General features: G+C 39.5%; 1 protein-coding gene and 1 long non-coding RNA gene across 3 annotated transcripts in view; one reads left to right on the top strand and one right to left on the bottom strand.

Annotated features, from left to right (window-relative positions):
- Positions 1 to 11,616, bottom strand: part of CPD (carboxypeptidase D) — a 136,340-nt gene extending 124,724 nt beyond the window's left edge. The window contains exons 1-2 of the mRNA XM_077165422.1: positions 10,836 to 11,616; positions 5,249 to 5,496 (exon numbers count right to left, since the gene is read on the bottom strand). Coding sequence (XP_077021537.1) covers positions 5,249 to 5,496; positions 10,836 to 11,563 — 976 coding nt within the window. The 5' untranslated portion in view covers positions 11,564 to 11,616. The remainder of the gene's footprint in view (positions 1 to 5,248; positions 5,497 to 10,835) is intronic.
- Positions 11,426 to 17,308, top strand: LOC143687959 (uncharacterized). 2 transcript variants are annotated; one of them, XR_013177763.1, is made up of 3 exons: positions 11,588 to 12,252; positions 12,689 to 12,889; positions 14,139 to 17,308. It is a non-coding gene; the product is annotated as an uncharacterized LOC143687959 (long non-coding RNA). The 2 variants fall into 2 exon arrangements; XR_013177762.1 differs by lacking the exon at positions 14,139 to 17,308 and having other exon boundaries at positions 11,426 to 12,252; positions 12,689 to 12,764.
- Positions 17,309 to 18,291: the final 983 nt, after the last annotated feature.

Genomic DNA, 18,291 nt, shown 5'->3' with positions numbered 1-18,291 from the left:
ATTACCTCAAAGGACATTAAGAAATTCTTGCAATTTTGACTTCTGTGAACAACTTCTCTAGAGACAAAAAATTATTTATTAAATGATAATTTTGTACTCCTTGAGGCATTTTTAAAAGCTAAAGATCATAAAGATCATCAAAAGATTTTAAGTGAAAAATTTTTTTTAATTCCCCCAAATTCCTGATCCTTAAATTCAAGTTCATTCTAATCAAATCTTAACTTGAACTTGATCTTTGTATTCTGAGTACTTTTTCTTGCGAAAATCTATTTCCTTCACCACTCCTACTGAATACATATTTGCTAATGATATGATTCTACACAGTTAAACTAAATTATACAGTCCTACATCTGTTCTCAGTTTTGCCTAAATTGGTCAACATTATTTCACACAGCTTTTTAAGCTGCGTTTAAGGACTGTCCCACTCTCTACCACCTAAGTTAAACAGGGAAAAAAAAAACAGTACATCTAATTGTTAGACACTGGATCTAAAGATTTGAGAGCCAAAATCCAGAGTAGTGTTTAGTTTGTAATCTTCATGTAGACCTATTATCATGTTACAAAATACACAACGGCACTGTTTCTAAAGGTTATATTTTATATTAGGTTATATTTCAGTTTACTAAAGCAACCTTGTGACTCAAGTAGAAACAAGTATTTCATTTGGATTATTGTTTTACCTTTTTGCTGTCATTTTTAAATTAAGCATTGCTTGGATTAATAAAGACAAAGGAAAACAGCTCTAACCAGCTACTTAATATGCAAATGAAATGCCTCACGATCAGATAAGACTCAAAGCATTTTACTAATACGCATTTGATTATCAATAGTACTTTTAAAACACGAACAGGCTGATAATTAATATTTGAATTGTCAGTATTCCTTAAAGAAAACATTCCAGTACAAAATGCCAAAAGTACACTCATTTCAGAGGTGAAAAAGCACCCATCTGTTCATTTATATATATGTTCCAGTTGAATTTCTGGCCCTAAGCAATAATGCCAGGAAATAATTTCAATTCAACTTGCAAAAACCATGTACACTACCATATGTTTTGCAAATGTCTCATTCTTTGTCTACAACTCTTCTGCCAACACATCTTGCATAAAGATAACTTCAAATGAATAGCACCACAATGTCCTTATTATTAAATAATAATAATAACTTGTTAGAAAGAGACACAAACAAGTACTAACAATCTAAGTGGATAAGCATGATACTGTGGTATAAACAAAAAGCTATAGGAAGGCAGGAAAGTGACTGTTACTACAGGGAAGGTCTCAGAGGAGGTAATAGCTGACCTGGAGAAAAGCATTCCAGACAGAAAATAGGCTAAGATGTGGTGAGGGTTCACATTTTGGGAAAGAACAAGTAGTCCTGTGCATTTTGATGGTAGAAGAGAAGAAGCAGATGAGGTTAGTAATGTAGAGTTGTGCCAAACTATGGGATCTTCAACATCATGCTAAGTTTAGACTTGATTCTATTATTATGAAACCAGAAAAAAATAAAAGACTCTTTTATTCACAGTTTTTGTGTATTTTTTTAATGTACAATTTTAAAAACAAAGCCAACACAAACAGTATTAGAATCAGACACATACACCTTCCGTAAGTATGGCAACTGATAAGTTACTTCAGTCATCTACCTCAGATTAGTATACAAGTTCTGCAGGAACATTATATATGAGGACATCATCATTAGGTCAAATGTGTTTATTTATGTCATTCAGATCTACAATATCCATAATGAGTGATATTTCTGTCCCCATGGTCTAACAATTACTGAGAGAGGATGTTTAAAATCTACTATATATATTTATAGATTTGTCCACTTCTTAATATTAGATACTATATTTTTCTCAGGTCTAGAATGTCCATTTGATTCTTTTCTGTTTGTTTTAAAGATTCTTATTTTCTGATTTTATATAGATTAATTCATAATGCCCCGTTTAATAACACAGAAAACACTCCCAAGAATAACCTTTATGGTATTTCATCTTCAGGTAGAAAAAAAAATGATAAATAAAATAAACTTTTTGGATCAAATCTAATCTTTTATACTGGTCACAAAACAGTTTATTAAGTATTCATTCTATTCATCCTGAAAAGCAGTTTTGTACGATAACAAAATTAGTTTCATTTTTATTGATAATTTGATTTTTATCATTTTCCCCATGTTCTTCCCTTTTGTTTTAGATTGCTAATGCTGCCAGAAATGCAATATACCAGAAGTGGATTGGTTTTTATGAAGGGGGTTTTATAAAGTTACAAGGTTACAGTTCTAAAACCATAAAAATGTCCAAACTAAGGCATCCAGGAAAGACACCTTGACTCAAGAAAGGTGAAAGAGACCAAATCTTAAAACTACAGTTTAATTTCATTAAATTTGCTTTGGAATAAACATACTAAACAATCAGCTTACTTTTATAATGTCTTTAAAACTGAGAAGAAAAAAGAAAGACTGGAGGATGAAAGGTACATAAATCAGTACAGCGTGATTTAAAAAAAAAGCCTGCTTCATGAACAAGTCCAGCTTAGGCTCTCACAGTAATGAGGCTTTAGCAGAGGTCTACAATTATTCACAGACCTTATAAGGATGGTCAATCCCCAGATGGATCCTGCAGGTTCGAGAGACAAGTAGACAGAAGCAAGGCCCACCCACATAAGCACCTAGATATGCTGAGTCAACTCCAGCAATAGAAGTGAAGCTCTGGGGGCCAGATCACCATCACTTTCTATACTACTAATGTACTGTCTGATCCTTGAGAGCAGGAACTATTCCTGCTTTGCTCATACTACATCCTATCACCTAAAAGAGTTAACAGGACATGTCAGGCACTCAGTAAATATTTGCTAAATGATTACATGATCCTACACAAGTTACTTCCTCTTTTAGGTCTTGATTTCTTATAGACAAAAGGGTTGAACTACATCAATACATTCATTTTGTGTTCTAAAAGTCTATACTTCTAAGCTAGGACTCTATATCACATAGAGTATCAGTATAATTACTCCAGGACATCTGGGTTTGAACACATGCCAAGCCATAGGGTTTCACAACATCTTACTCACTGCAGTCCCTCATGAGACAAACAAACTGAATTTGCTCTGTTGAAACCACTGAAACCATCACAACATCCTCTTTGAGGAGAAACTATTTGGTATTTGCTGAGGTAGGAAGAGCAATAAGCTAATAATTGTAGAAATAACATAAAAAGTATCTGACCATTCGACTGAAACAAGAGAAAATTTGATGCTCATAAAAGCAGTAACTGTAGCAGTAGCAAAATTTAGCTTCTTCAAACGTTTGAAGAATTAGAGAATTGCAATACCTGGTTTAATCAAGTAATCTCTGCTTTTAATACAAAGGTATGCTTATTTTCTATGAAGGCAACAAATTCATCTCTTAAAATAATATAACATAGATTTACTTCCTTAATCAATTGTCAATTAGAGATTTTTAAACCTTTCACAACTTTTTCCAAAAAGGAAAAGTAAATTATTTTTCAACACATTAGTTTAAGCAATATCTCAAATTAATGAAGCAATGTGACTACATCACTGAATCAGTTTACAAAGTTAGGTTTTGTTAAATACATTCACTGAAGAATGAAGTGAAATTAAATGTTGAATTGTACCCCTATTTATATATAAATTTAAATTACTTTCAAATCACCCCTAACTGTTATGGAGGAAAAGTTTGACTTCTAAATATCTCAAATCACTCTGTGGGTATTTGTTATATATAAGAAATATGGCTAGGGTATTATAGGGGGAATCAGAAAACTCTAGAAGATACCAAGTCCTCACACTTAGGACCCAATTTGACATAAAAAGTCAGAGTAATTCAAAGGTTTAAATAAAGGCACCTTAAGAGAAATGTTAGAAGACGATTATTTATAATGGATTAACTGTCAATAAATAGGAAAGAAAGGCCTAGGGCATTTCACCATGGGCAGATTCTAAAAAAAGAAAAAATTCTCTTCTGTCAATAAAGAGGAAAGAAAAGCCTAGGACATTTCACCATGGGCAGATTCTAAGAAGAGAAAAAATTCAACATGGGCAGATTCTAAGAAGAAAAAAATTTTTACTAATTCTATTTCCACGGGTTGACTTGTTCCTTCTACTTACTTTCAATTAAAGCATTTAAGTCTGTGCATAAAAACTAAAAAGCTATTTATTCGAAGGATACAGAAGGTTTAAAAAACCCAATAGCTGTTTTCTTAACATTTAAAAAGAAAAGGTGGAGGGCCACAGAGGCTCAGCAGGCAGAGTTCTCGCCTGCTATGCTAGAGACCTGGGTTCAATTCCAGTGCCTGCCCATGCAAAAAAAAAAGAAAAGGTGAGCAATTTAAGTTTAACAACTCTCTTTAAAACAGCACTCCATGATCACCCCACAGATTAAAACACAAAAAGAGTGTGTGCCTTTACATAAAATGGAGAGATCTGGTGGTCAACTCATTAATCAAGTTGTCCAGTATTGCCACTTGCAGTCTGATATTATGTCCTCCTGATATGATTTGATGTGATGTGATCTATATAATGTTCACGCTGGAAATTTTGACCTAAATCATATTGTGAAGAAAATAACAAATCCAGAACATGGGATGTTCTTTAAGACAAGTGGCCTAGACTCTTCAAAGAATTAAACATCATTAAGAAAAGAGGGAGGTGACAGGACCATTCTAGATTGGGGAAACTAAAGAAACACAGGAGCCAAATACAATACTTGGACTTTAATTAGATCCTAGATCAGAAGGAAAAGGAATTACAAAGGCTATTTTTGGGATAACAGGGGAAATTTGAATTATGGACAGCTGAAGGATGATAGTATTGAATTTTCATTGATTTCTCAAGGTAACAGTATGTGCTTGTACAGGAAAACATCCCTATACTTGGGAAATGCAAGCTGAGGTACTCACAAGTGAAACGTAATAATATCTGTAGCCTATTTTCAGAAGATTTCGTAAAAGACAGTGTGTATGTGTGGGTAGAGGGTAAGAAAAAGGGAGGGAGAAAGAGCGGGAGAAAGGGAGAGAGAGAAAGGGAGCATGTGGGGTAAAATAGAGACTCTAACTGAAGGACATATGAGGGTACATGACAGACTTATTTCAACCTTACTATATATCTGAAAATTTAAAATAAATAGAAATAAGTTTTCAAAAAATTATAATTCCACAATGTTCCTTTTTACCACTCAATCTTAAAAAGCTAAAGGGGAAACATAACAAATCCAGTACTGCACATACCTTCCACATCATACCAGTGCGCACCATTGGTGATTCCATCTTTGAAAGTCTCATCTTCATCTCCTGGACAATGAGGTGCACCAGTTTTCATTATGGGGTGGTTTGAAGCATAGGCCTTTGCCAAGTATTTAAAGACTTCATCATCCGAGGTTTTGCTATAGATTCCAGTGGCTTTATGTTCTGGAGAATCATCAAAAGGATAGCTTGCTACCACAGAGCCACCATGCAGATTTCCAGAAAGCACAAACCTTTGAAAACACAACCAAATCACGTACTACTTTAAAAAGGCACAGAAAAAGACATATATTTAAAAATTCCATATCATCTTTCTTTTTTAAACATTTTTATTGTGAAATATATGTACAAAAAAGAAACAAATTTCAAAGATCATTATAACAAGTAGTTAAAGAACAGATTTCAGAGTTTGATATGGGTTACAGTCACACAATTTTAGGTTTTTCCTTCTACCTGCTATAAGAAACGGGAGACAAATACCAATATAGTGATTCACAGTCATACTCATTTGTTAAATCTTATCTTCTCTCTTACATCTCTTCCTTCTCCTTTGGTCCTTCTCTCAATCTTCAGGGGTATTTGGGCTTTGCCCCATTCAAACTTTTTCATGTTAGAAAGGGCTGTTGATAATATGGGATAAGAGGATGGAACTAGTTGATGTTCTTGGAGAGGGTGGCCCCTCTCCAAGAGAGGGGACAGGATTTCAGGACTTATCTGGCTTAGGAACCCATCTGGAGGTTGTAGATTTCTTAAAAGTAATATTAGTGTATGAACTTTTGTAGATGCTCAGATAAAGCCCTAGGTGTTCTTTAGGCTTGAAAGGATGGTATCGGTTGGGACTATCTTTCTTAAATAAACTCAGATATCTCTCTTGAGGCCTAGAAGACAATTCTGTCAACTGTTATAAGCAGACCAACAACAGTAAAAAGAAAATGGAAAGAAAGCACTATCAATTGAACATTTTTCAGTTTTTAGAATCACGTTAATCTCAAGTAACTTTAAAGAATTCTCCCATCATGAAAAAGTAGCTGAATAAATTAATGTTTTGGGAGATGTTTTATTCATTCAGGAAATATTCCAAATTCATGTATTAGGATGAACAACACGAACTTGCCAATATTTAACCTTTATTTGATCTACAAAAATGACAATTTCATATAATGGCTTTAAAAGAAAGTCAGAAGAGAGAATCTCTCCACTTCGGCCAGCCAACCTCTCCTAGGAAATTCATTGAAGACCTTCACCAGAGTTGCCAATTCATGGCCTGTTCTACGGAATTCAGACTCATGCACAGGCACAGTTGCGTGAGACACTTTTATAAAATCTCCTGTTTATAGATATCTCCTGTTTGTTCTGTTTCCCTAGAGAACCCTGACTACAACAAAGTTCTAAAGAAAGACTGATACAAAAATACATAAAATTTCTGTGTGAAAGAAAATTAAACCTATCACATGTCTAATTGAAAGGTTAGGTATGATTAATATCATCCCAGAGGAGATCAAACAACGAAAATTACTTGTAACTCAGAATGTTAATCAGGATGTTAATCAGGAGATAGAAGATGGCCATTAATGACGGTGATTAAACACTAGAATAGATTATGAAAAGGGATTAGATAAAAACTAATATAATTCTAAGTAGCATCCTTCCAGACACCAGAAGAGAATGACATTTGGTGTAGCAGCAACAGCACAGGCTTTCGGAGCCAGACAAACCTGGGTAAGAACATTTACTCTCCCAGATCTGCTGCTCACCAATAATATGATCAGAAGGTACAGCTTCTAAATTCACTAAACCCCAGTTTCTTCCCCATTGTAAAATGGAAATTAATGCTACCTGATTCCCAGGATTGTTATGAGTATCAAATAAGGTAGCACACGTGAAGCGCCTTTTAGCATGACCATTTAGAGCACCAGCTGAACAAATGTTCATTCCTATGGAGATATCTAGCATCCTGTTTAGGGAATAACTGCCTCATTCTACTCTCCAATTCCACAGCCAGGCCTTGGGTGATATAATGATATAGAAACAAAAACCAAGTACACATTCTAAATACACCTGACCAATCCTACCCTCCACTCTACCCCCAAGTAACTAAGGTATTACCTTTAGGTTTGTGTGCCTGAAAATAATTTAAGTACTTTTTTTTTCCACTTACTTTGGGAAAGTTACAAGTCCAACTCAGGGAATTATTCAGCAACAAATATTTCTTGTCAACTATGTGCCAAAACATTGCTCTAGGCACTGAGATATATTAACAAACAAAAATTTTAAAAAAGCCCTCTTGGTCTTCATATTCCAGAGGAATATATAAGTGAAGCAGGCTACTTTATATTTTTTTATTAAAACTTTAAAATCCAAGATGCTCTATGAAATGCTAAGTTTTGCACTTTGTTCAACATTTCCTACAAAACTTCTCAGATATATTGTTAAAGCAACCTAACCAAACACTTTTAGAACAATGAAACAATACTTACAATTTACCTGAGTAATAAAATTCAATTATTAGATCTTCCTTACTCTAATTACATAACAAAAGTACAAATGCCACTCTTTTTTTTTTTGGTATGCTGTATGGTGGGGGCCACATTTCATTTTTTTTCCATGTGACTATCCCATTATTGCAGCACCATTTGTTGAATTTTTGTGTGTGTGTATGTGTGTGAATTTGGGGAAGTGCACGGGCTGGGAATCAAACTTTGGTCTCCCACATAGTAGGCAAGAATTCTACCACTGAACTACCCTGGCAACCCCCAATGCCACTCTTATGGAGAAGATTTCAAAGGAAAGTGATAATGATTATAGCGGTTACAAAATTATTGCTTTTAGTCTTTGTCAAACCAATTTTATGTATCAACTGCAATTTTATTTGAAAGATATTTTATGGTTTCCATTCAAATCAATTCTCTCAAGTGTTCCTCACATTCATTCAGTATCATATATCATCCATTGCATAAGACACAAGCCCACCCACCCCTGCCAAAAAAAAAAATCTGCACTTATCCTAAACAATACTATAAGGCTTTTTACACATACCAAAAATCATTTATATGCTATTCTATTAAAGTCTAAGCAAGTATACTTAAAGAAGTCTAGTGCACCAATAATATGGGGAAAAGTAAGCAACAAAATATTTTTATTAATGAGAGAGCCAAAATCTGGTATATTTTCCTAAATATTTGTCTCAATTATCAATAGTACAATATACCCACTGGAGAAAGTATAAAGTAAATCAAAGAAAATGAACTTCACTTTCCAAAGCAGGAGGAATAATCTTAAAATTTTATATATTTAAAATAACAAAACCTATTTATAATATAGTTGGGTGAATAGGATATCAAATTACTCAAATGATTTACTTCACAAAATACACTTTGAAAAAGGTAACCTTCCCACACAGAATAACTAATGTTTATTTGTTTTTAATAACCTATCTATAAAGCTGACTCTACATTTAGGCATCAATCTAAAATTGTATGTACGCTTGTGTTTTTAAATTTTATTCACATATCAATGTCCTTTGTTAATGATAAAATATTAAATATGCATTTTTAGTGAAAATTTTTGAAGACAGGATGGATAGATGTACTTTTTACCCTATATAGTTACTTACTTTCCCTTTTGACTAAAGTTACATTTTGAAAAATGGTGAGGTTTGCTTAGGGTAGTCCATAGCCACAGAATAAAACTGCTTTCTATATAAAACTGACACAAATGAGCTTTTAAAATCCTCACAAGTTACTATTCTTGAACTAACCAGTCCAATCCATAACCTGCAATCAATAAATAGTGGTAATAAGGAGCTAACCAGAGAGCAAATTTTTAGTTCCAGATTTAAAGTTTATAACTTCCAGTTTAGCTTCAAGGTGACTTGCACTAAGAGAAAGCTCATCTTCATTTTTTATCATAGTAGAACTAATACAAAAAAGAAAAACACAGTCACAGAATTTATAACCCTGCAAGGGACATGATAGGACATTTTAAACAAATCATTTAAGCAAAACAAACAGTTCACTTGATATATCATCTCAGAAAACTGGACACCACAATTTCTGACTTAATTAAGGTGTATACACTAAAGTCATATTTCTTATATAGATGTTGAGAAGTCACGATGTTGAAAATCTTTGAAAAGAAAAGAAAATTTCCCAGAAAGCATATGTGGAATTAAATGTCTACAACGGATCTTAAAAAGAGGACTAAAGTGAAAATTGGAAGATAAAAAATAATCTGGAACTGTTATAACGCCTACAAATTTTCTAGATTTGCTACATATAACTGAAATCTTGGAAAAGAAATTATTCCATGTCCCATGGAGAAATTTCTTTGTTCATTATTACCTTTATTCTACTGTTGCTCAGAAATCTTGATCAAATAAAGATGGAAAGATTAGCTATTGCTTCACAAGCCTTATGAAGAGATATCAGGATGTGCCAAAACTTGAAAAAGGGAAGAGGTGCATGCTCACCTCAGACACTGTTTCATCTGGGATAAGTTTTCCTCATCCTTTATTACCTCTCCTCCTTTTTGGTGAAAAATCCTACCCATCTCTCAAGACTCAGTTCAAGTTCTAACCTCTTCCACAAAAGATGGCCCATATTGTTGCAGCCCACACACATTTTGCCAGTGGGAACAATTCTGTAAAGTTTAATAACGGGGTACATAAACACACCTCATATGTATTTGTAATATTCTCTTGTTATGCACCAACTTCTTAAGGTCCTTCTGTGTCTACTTTTCAATTTTTTAAATCCCGCACAGTGCTTAATAATATTTTAAGGGGTGAACTGTTACAATTAGTCACTCAGCCCTGCCCCAATAATCAGGTGCACTAATGACATCAGAAACCTTCAGGAGAGTCTAAAGTGAAGTAGTTCACAGATGCAGATTCTAGATTTACAAGAGTTCTCCAGCCACATCCATATGCCTCTTAGCTAAGTCAGAGATAAAGATGGACAACGGTTTCTGTCAAATAACCACAAGGAAGAGCCTGGGGGTATCATTCACCATTTCTGGGCTACTGTATCCTTCCCTGACTGTTAAGGCTAGGAATCAGACTCCCTAAACTCAAGTCCCAGCTACACTCCTTACTATCTACATAAATTGGTTAATTCAATCTGACCCTCAATTTCCCCATCTGCAAAATTTGGGCCAACATAAAGTCAGATAATGGCATCCATGGAAAAGGTAACTTAGCACAGGATCTATAAGAGAATAACAAGTACTGACATTATTTTTAAAATGAGTGAGCTGACCAAGGTGGTCCTTAGGGTCGCTTCCATAGCTTGGATTCTATGGTCTCATGACAACAGAGACCAGAAAGCCAGGAACTAGCTTGAATAAATGACAGCCTCTAGGCAGAGCTTTTCTGCCAATTAGCGGGACAGGAGGCTAAGCGGCCTGGGCCCTGTCCCAATTATCCGGTGTCTCCCTCCATCCTCGCTACCTCCCACTCAGGCCAGCTGACACTGAGCGCCTGCTGGGTGCCGGGCCCAAGCTCTACCACTGCGGACTCACGTGGGGGCCGAAGGGTGGGGTGGGGTGGGGTGGGGTGGGGGTGAGCGGCACTCACTTGTTCCTGCGGATCCAGTCGATGAGGGCGCGCACCTCCGGCACGTCGTCCAGGGACGGCGGCTCGCCGGTGTAGAACTGGTCCGGGAAGCTGCGGTTGAGGTCGCGGCCGCGGCTGTTGTCGCGGCCACTGGCCCCGGAGGAGCCGTCGTCGCCGAGGCCGCAGTCACCCTCGCGGGCGCGCTCGAAGCCGTCGGGGTTGAGGCTAGGCAACACGTACACGTCGGTAGCGTTGAGCAGGCGGACCAGGCGCGGGTCCCCGTGGCGGTAGCCGGCCGCCAGCTCGCGGGCCAGGTAGACCAGCACCTGGCGCGACACGGTCTCGTCGCCGTGCATGTTGCCCACCAGCTTCACCTGCGGCCGGCCGGGCAGGAGCGGCCCCGCCGCGTCGGGCCCCGCGTCGCCGTCAGGGGGCGGCGGCCCCAGGCCCGCAGTGAGGCGCAGCACCCACAGCGGCCGGCCCTCCACCGAACGACCGATGCTGAACAGGCGGGCCAGGCCCGGGGGCCCCGCGGCCGCCGCCTCCCTCAGCGCCGAGCCCAGCTCCTCTTCGTGGTAGTAGCGGTCGAACTGGCCCTCGGCTGCCTGAGCGCCAGCGCTCGTCGTCGTCGTCGCCTCCGCCTTCTTAATGTGCGCCGCCCGGGCCGGGCTCCTCAGCAGCAGCAGGCACAGCAGCAGCGGGAGGCGCTCGGGCCCCCACAGCAGCCGCGCGTCCCAGCAGCTCGCCATCTTTCAGCCGCGCCGCTAACCCCGGCTTTGCTCCCGCAGCTCGGCGCTGGGGGCGGCCCGGGCCCGCCGGATCCCCTCCGCGCCTAGCAACCCCATCCCGCCCTCCGGCCGCAGCCAATCGCGGACCGGCCTGCTGTAGCGTCACGGCGGGGGCGGGGCCGTCCTTAAAGCAGCCGACTCCTTCTGGAGGTGCGTTTCTCTTTAGTCCGGGACTAGTTTGGTCACTTTCTTGTTTCGCTGAGGCTCCTTTCGCTTGCTTTCTCTCCCTTTCTCTCCCTCTCTGTTTCCCCTTTTCGTTAGCTCCGCTTCTCCTCTACTCGCTCAGCCTCTTCTTTTTGACTTCTTTTGAATTCTCACCCCTTTTCTCCGGCTACTCTTACTAGGTTTCTTCCCATCTTTGCTGCAGCTTTTCCCAGCTGCGCTGTAACGCTTAGAAACAAGAATCAAAAGGTTCGAACGAATCCAAAGACTCGAAAAACTCGAAAGGTTCGAAAGAATCTTCTGCTTTCTAAGAGTCAAAGGACGCTTAAGCCCAATCTCCTGTCCACCTTTCCCGCCCCAGTCGTCCTGCCTCGGGCTTGAGTCCAGCGTCCTGCAATGTGGCTGAAGGGAAAGGGACACAAGGGACAGAGGTTCGCTACCTCACAAGGCAGTCCACTCCATTTTTTGAGTTGCTGTATTGAAAGAAGGTGTCTCCTTTATGTTTAACGGAAATCTGCTATGTAGTAGTAGGCGCTTCTATGTTAAAGTATATAGTTCTTTGGTGTCACTAGTAAATATATTCCCTGTGTGTGCTTGTCTAGGCAGATCATTCCATAATTCATCTGCCTACCTCTCACCTTTTCTGGGGAAGTTGTATGTTTGTGGTCTTGAAATGACTTTTTTTAAGGAGTAGGTGGGACAATTCTGAAACTCTTGCTTGGTGAGTATAATCCCTAAACTCAGTGTCCCATTAAAGCTGGAAAATAAAATGTTTAATCAAGTCTAGAGAAGAGGTCTTTTAAACTGTCTTTAAAGTAGACTTTAGCTTAAACAAACACAAAGCCTCACAATACTTTTATCAAGTGTGAAATTCTAACCATCTAACATCATAAGTGTAGTAACCATTGTGTTTTTTTCTTTCAGAGGCAGGTATTTCAAAGCCCCTTCTTCCTGGACTATATTTGAACCTACTATGACTAGTAAACTGTTCATTCATTCATTTGTCAAATGTTTATTGAGCAACTGCTGTATGCCAGACCTACCACTAGGTGCTGGGAATGCAGGTCATTTTTCCACACAGTTAGAGGCTCAAGTGCAGTTTGCAATGAAGGTATGCAGGCACAGGTAAGGGAAACTTTATTCAACCTGAGGAGGAAGAAGAGGGAAGGGAAGAAACCGTAAGGAGATTTGGGATTCTGGGCAGAAGAAAGCTGCCCAGGAACTGTGCACAGGTCAGGATCACTGATAGGAAGGGGCTCACAGATGTCAAGAGGCCTGAAACCCCCAAGCCAGAGAAGTAGGGCCAGAACCCTCCCACAAGCCAGGCATTGGGAGCATACTTGATCCAGAAGACTATGGAGAGCCACTAATGGATTTCAAGCTACTTAAATGAAATCCCTCTCTTAGAAACATGAAGAATGGGATGGAAGGCCTAAGATTTGGGGCAGAGAAACCTGTAAGGAAGATATAATATGAGGATACACAATGAGGCCCTGATCTAGGGTAGTGCCAGCGGAGATGAGAAGAGAAAATGGATTCAAAAGACTTTGGGGGGGGGGGGGGAGTGGACAAGATCTATTGACAGATATGGAACTGTAAACTGACTCCGAAATTACAGCATAAGCATCTCGGAGGCTTTTGCCAAGATACAATACAGGAGAAAGCACAGGTTTAGGTAGTGATGATGAGTTTGGTAACCTGCCTGGGCAGTGAGCACAGTCACTCTAGTCCTGTGAACACTTGTCCTCCATGCCCCATTTCATCTACTCTACATTACTCGCAGCAGCTGCAACTCATCAAAAACAAAGCCCCAACCTTGTACAGAGATTACTGCCCCCAGGGAGTGCTTAATCATTATACTATGCACTTCTGTAATAATCCAAATCAAAGAAGCCCCAGGGGGCATGTTAACCTCTAATCAAATATTTCCTTTTCTACCATGTTCACTTTCCTTTTAATCCTTTTCCTGCCCCTTCACTCCTGAAACCTCACCAAATGAAGCAGTCTTGGAACATAAATAAACAATCATGAGAGTGGTGGGAAAATGTGGTGTAACTTGAGCCAGCCCCCTCCCAGGAATCCTCAGGCCTCCCATGGTGCATTTGAGGCCTCTTTCAGGTCTGGGGCCTCCTTCCTTAGTAGGTACATTGTGCTAGCTGTTAGACTCGTAATTCAAAGCTCCTGACCGGTCACTGCTCACTGGAGGAGAAACAGAGGGCTGGGCCAGCTTTGTGTTCTGACTACCTCCAGCTGTGCCTAAGGAAGTCCTGAACCTTGTGACGGGTGTCCCTTCCCTCCCTGTAAGGAAAGTCTTGGCCTCTCAAGGGAGGGAACTTGAGAAAAGCTTGAAGGTAAAAATGCTTTTGGTTCACAGAAGCAGAGCAACAGTGACTTGGATTTTTTAAACAAGGCAGAAACGTTGGATGGCCACCCTGACTGAGGCAACAGACCATTCTCTATAAAAGACTCATAAGTAATTGAAGCACGGCATAGATCATGAACTTGTAAATGTCTCATTGTCTGGCACGAACACCCACAGATTTACAAATTCAATTTGACAAATATTTATGGAGGTGTGCTGGGTGCAGGAAGTTGGGAAGACACATGAGTGCCATCTCTTCTACTTCCAAGAGTTTACAATCTAGTGAAAGAGACAAAACGTTGGCACAACAAAGGACAGATGCATCTGCTCAAGGTCAGAGCTACCTACCAGGCACTGCTAAGCCCTTTACATCTGTTGATTCATTCAGTTTTCGTAACAGTCCTGAGGTACATACTATTATCATTCTCGCTTCAAAGATGATGAAACTGAGGCACAAGATCACACAGCCGGCAAGCCATGGTTCCAGGACTGAAACCCAGAGAGTCTGGTTTTGGAATCTGTGTTTAACCTCTATAGTAAAACTGTTTCTATATAGTGAACTAAGAAAAAACTGCCGTTGGGACACAGAAGGAAAAGCAACTAATTGTGAGGAGGAGCCAGAGAAAACTTCACCAAAACTGGCATCAGACCTCAGTATACCATTTTCTAGCTGTATTAAGTTATTTCCTTTCTCTGAGGATAAATGAGACACATTTACAATATTTAATATAATACTTGTCATATAACAAGCATTCAGTAATCATCATTTTGTTGTTGTTGTTGTTTTAAATAAGAATACTTATCAAATGGAAAAAAACATGAAGGACAGAGCACTTCAGGCGGAGGGGCCAGCAAGGGTAGAGGCAGGGAGCGAATGGTGGCTGGAATATAAGCCTTGCTGGGAGGAGCAGCAGGAGCCATAGCTAGCTATAAAGGTGGGTTGGTGCCAGAGGATGAAAGGGCATGCTGAGATGTTTTTACTTTATTCCACGGCACATGGGAAATTTGCAGAGGAATTTATGAAGTGGAGTGGTGCTGAGCACATGGTGTTTTAGTAAGAGAAATCCAGGGGCTCTGAGGCGAAGACGAAGGAGCAATTAGCATCCAGACAGGAACTGATTCTGGCAAGATTAGTGAGCATAGAAAGCAGAAGATCCATTTGAGAGATGCTTAGGTTATCAGGTTGATGATATTTAGCAACTGTTTGGGTGAATGGGAAGAAGTAAAACGTGACTTCAAGGTTTCTGGTGGGGTGACCTGGTGGATGGCCTTGCCCTTCTCCAAAACAAGGAAGACAGGAGACAAGAGGTTAAATGGGAGAGACTTGGGAGGTGTAAAGAAAAAGATTAGGCATTGGGTTTGGGACTGTGACAGTTAGGTTCAGGTGTCAGCTTGGCCAGGTGAAGGTGCCTAGTTCTGTTGCTGTGGCCATGAGCACACACTCTCATCTGTCGCTGATTACATCTGCAGTCGGCTAGGGGGCGTTCCTGCTGCAATGAATGATGTTTGATTCAATTTGCTGGATGCTTAAATGAGAGAACTCAACCCAGCACAGCCCAAGCAGCTCAGCCTACCTCATTTCAGCACTTGCAGCTCAGCCCAGGCCTTTGAAGATGCAGAAAGGAATCACCCCTGGGAAAGTTGTTGGAACCCAGAGGCCTGGAGAGAAGGCCAGCAGAGATCCTTGCAGCCTTCCCATGTAAGAAAGAACCTCAGTTGAAAGTTAGCTGCCTTTCCTCTGAAGAAGTATACATTTTTAACTAAAAAATCCCCTTTTATTGAAAGCCAATCCATCTCTGGTGTGTTGCATTCTGGCAGCTTTGGTAGACTAGAGCAGGGACCTTTTAGGTTTGAAATGCCTGTATGACATCCAGAGGTGGATAAATCAAGCAGGTAGTGGGAATAATTTCTGGATCAATATCCCTGGAGCCTATCTCAGAAGTGAGTGAAACTGACAGCCACCTCCATGGAGGAAGGTCGTGAAGAGAAGCAGAAAGGTCCAGCCGATCTCAAATAGTTTCCCTCACAGATCTAAAATTCTTTCAGATTTAGGATTTGCATTACTAATAGTTCTCAATTAAAATGCAAACACCTTTATTCATTTATTCAATAAATATTAGTTGTGCATATGTTGTATGCCAGACATCACTAATAGCAATGAATAAAACAGAAGAAAATGCCTTCCTTGAGAGGACTTTCATTATGGTAGGGGAAGATAATGAACAAATATATAAAATAAATCAAGTATTAGGTGGTGAAAAGTACCATGGAGAACAATAAAGCAGGGAAGGGAAATAAGGACAATGGGGCAGAGAGGAGTTGTGATTTCAAATTGGGTAGTCAGGGAAGGCCTTACTGCTGAGAGGACACTCAAGACCTGAAGGAGGTGACAAATTGAGCTATATAGGAAATTGGGAGAAGAAGAAAACCAACTGCCGAGGCTCTAAGGCAAGAGTGTGTCTTAAGTGTTTGAGGAGGTGAGGTTGGGTCTACTGCATAAGAATGAGGAGGCTGGTGGGGATTAGTAATTGATGAGCACAGAGTGAAGGAGTAGAGGTGACCACTTCACACTCACTAGAATAGCTATTATTTTAAAAATGGAAAATAACTGTTGGTGAGGATGTGGAGAGATAGGATCTCTTGTACATTGTTGGTGAGAGTATAAGATTTCTAGCCATGGTGGAAAAGTTTGGTGGTTCCTTAAAAAGTTAAGTACAGAATTACCATATGACCCTGTAATCCTACTTCTAAGTATATACCTGAAAGTATTGAAAGCAGGAACTCGAACAGATATTTGTGTACCAATATTCATAGCAGCATTTTTCACAACAGCCAAAAGGTAGAAGCAACCCATCAACAGATGAATGAACAAAATGTTTATATACATACAATGGAATATTATTCAGCCATCAAAAGGAATTAAGTTCAGAGAACCTACTACAGCATAGATAAACCTTGAAGACATCATGTTGAGTGAAATAAATCAGACACAAAAGGACAGATAGTGTATGAATTTCACTTATGTAAAATAACTGGAATATGCAAATGCATAAAGATAAAGTAGATTACAAATTACCACAGGCAGGAATTACATGATACTAGGGAGGATAAGGAGTTAATGTTTAGTGGGTGCAGAGTTTCTGTTTGGAATGACAAAAAGGTTTTGTAATGGATAGTGGTGATAGTGGCACACCATTGTGAATATAATTAATACCACTTAATTGTATACTTGCAGATGGTTAAAATGGGAAATACTGTGTTTTATGTATGTTACCACAATAGAAATGTAAAAATAAAATACAAAAAGAGTGATCGTGAGAGCCTTTGCAGATCTTGTAGAGCCAATAAGCCATGGGAGAGGGATAGTAGGAGACATTGACTTCACTCTTAGTGACATGGGAAGATGTTGGAGGGTTCTAAACAGATATATAACCTGATCTTATGTTTTAAAAGGATCGCATTGGTGCTCTGATGAAAGTAGGCATCTGTGTATTAATCCAGCCAAGAGATGAGGTGGACAAGGGTGGTGATGGGAGTAGTGGTGAGAAGTGGTTGGATTCTGACAATAGTTTGAAGCTAATGCCACAAGGATTAGTTGATGGATTGGGTGTGAAATAAATGGAAGAATTAAGGATAAATCCAAGATTTTGGCCTAAGCAACTGGAAACAGGGAGGTGCTATTTACTGGATGTAAAAAAAGACTTTGAGAAGTACAAGTCTGGGGACAAAGAGCAAGAACTTAATGTCGGAGATACCTATTAGATATCCAAGTAGTAAGATAGGCAGTTGGATATGTAAATCTGGAGTTCAAGGACAGCCGGACTGGAGATACTAGTTTTTGAGTCCTTGAGACTGGACCATCAGTGAGAAAGGAAGCAAAGAGAGGGATCTGAAGGCTGAACCTATACTTCAGTGTATAGAGTTAGGGACTAGAAGGAGGAACCAGCACAAGCAACTGTGAAGGAGTGGCCACTGACATAGGAAAAAAGTCAAGAGAGTATGAGCTCTTAGAAGCCAGGTGAAGAATGTGTTTCAAGGAAGAGAGAGTGATCAATTGTGTTAACTGCTACTGAGATGAGGAGTAAATTAACTATTGGATTTAGCAATGCAGAAGTTGCTGATGACCATTATAAGAGCAATTCCGGGCGTATGGTACAGGGAAAAT

This window comes from Tamandua tetradactyla, chromosome 6 (assembly GCF_023851605.1).
Source record: "Tamandua tetradactyla isolate mTamTet1 chromosome 6, mTamTet1.pri, whole genome shotgun sequence".
Lineage (NCBI taxonomy): Eukaryota > Metazoa > Chordata > Mammalia > Pilosa > Myrmecophagidae > Tamandua > Tamandua tetradactyla.
Note: the sequence above shows the minus strand (reverse complement) of the source record. Positions and strands in the feature narration are given on the sequence as shown.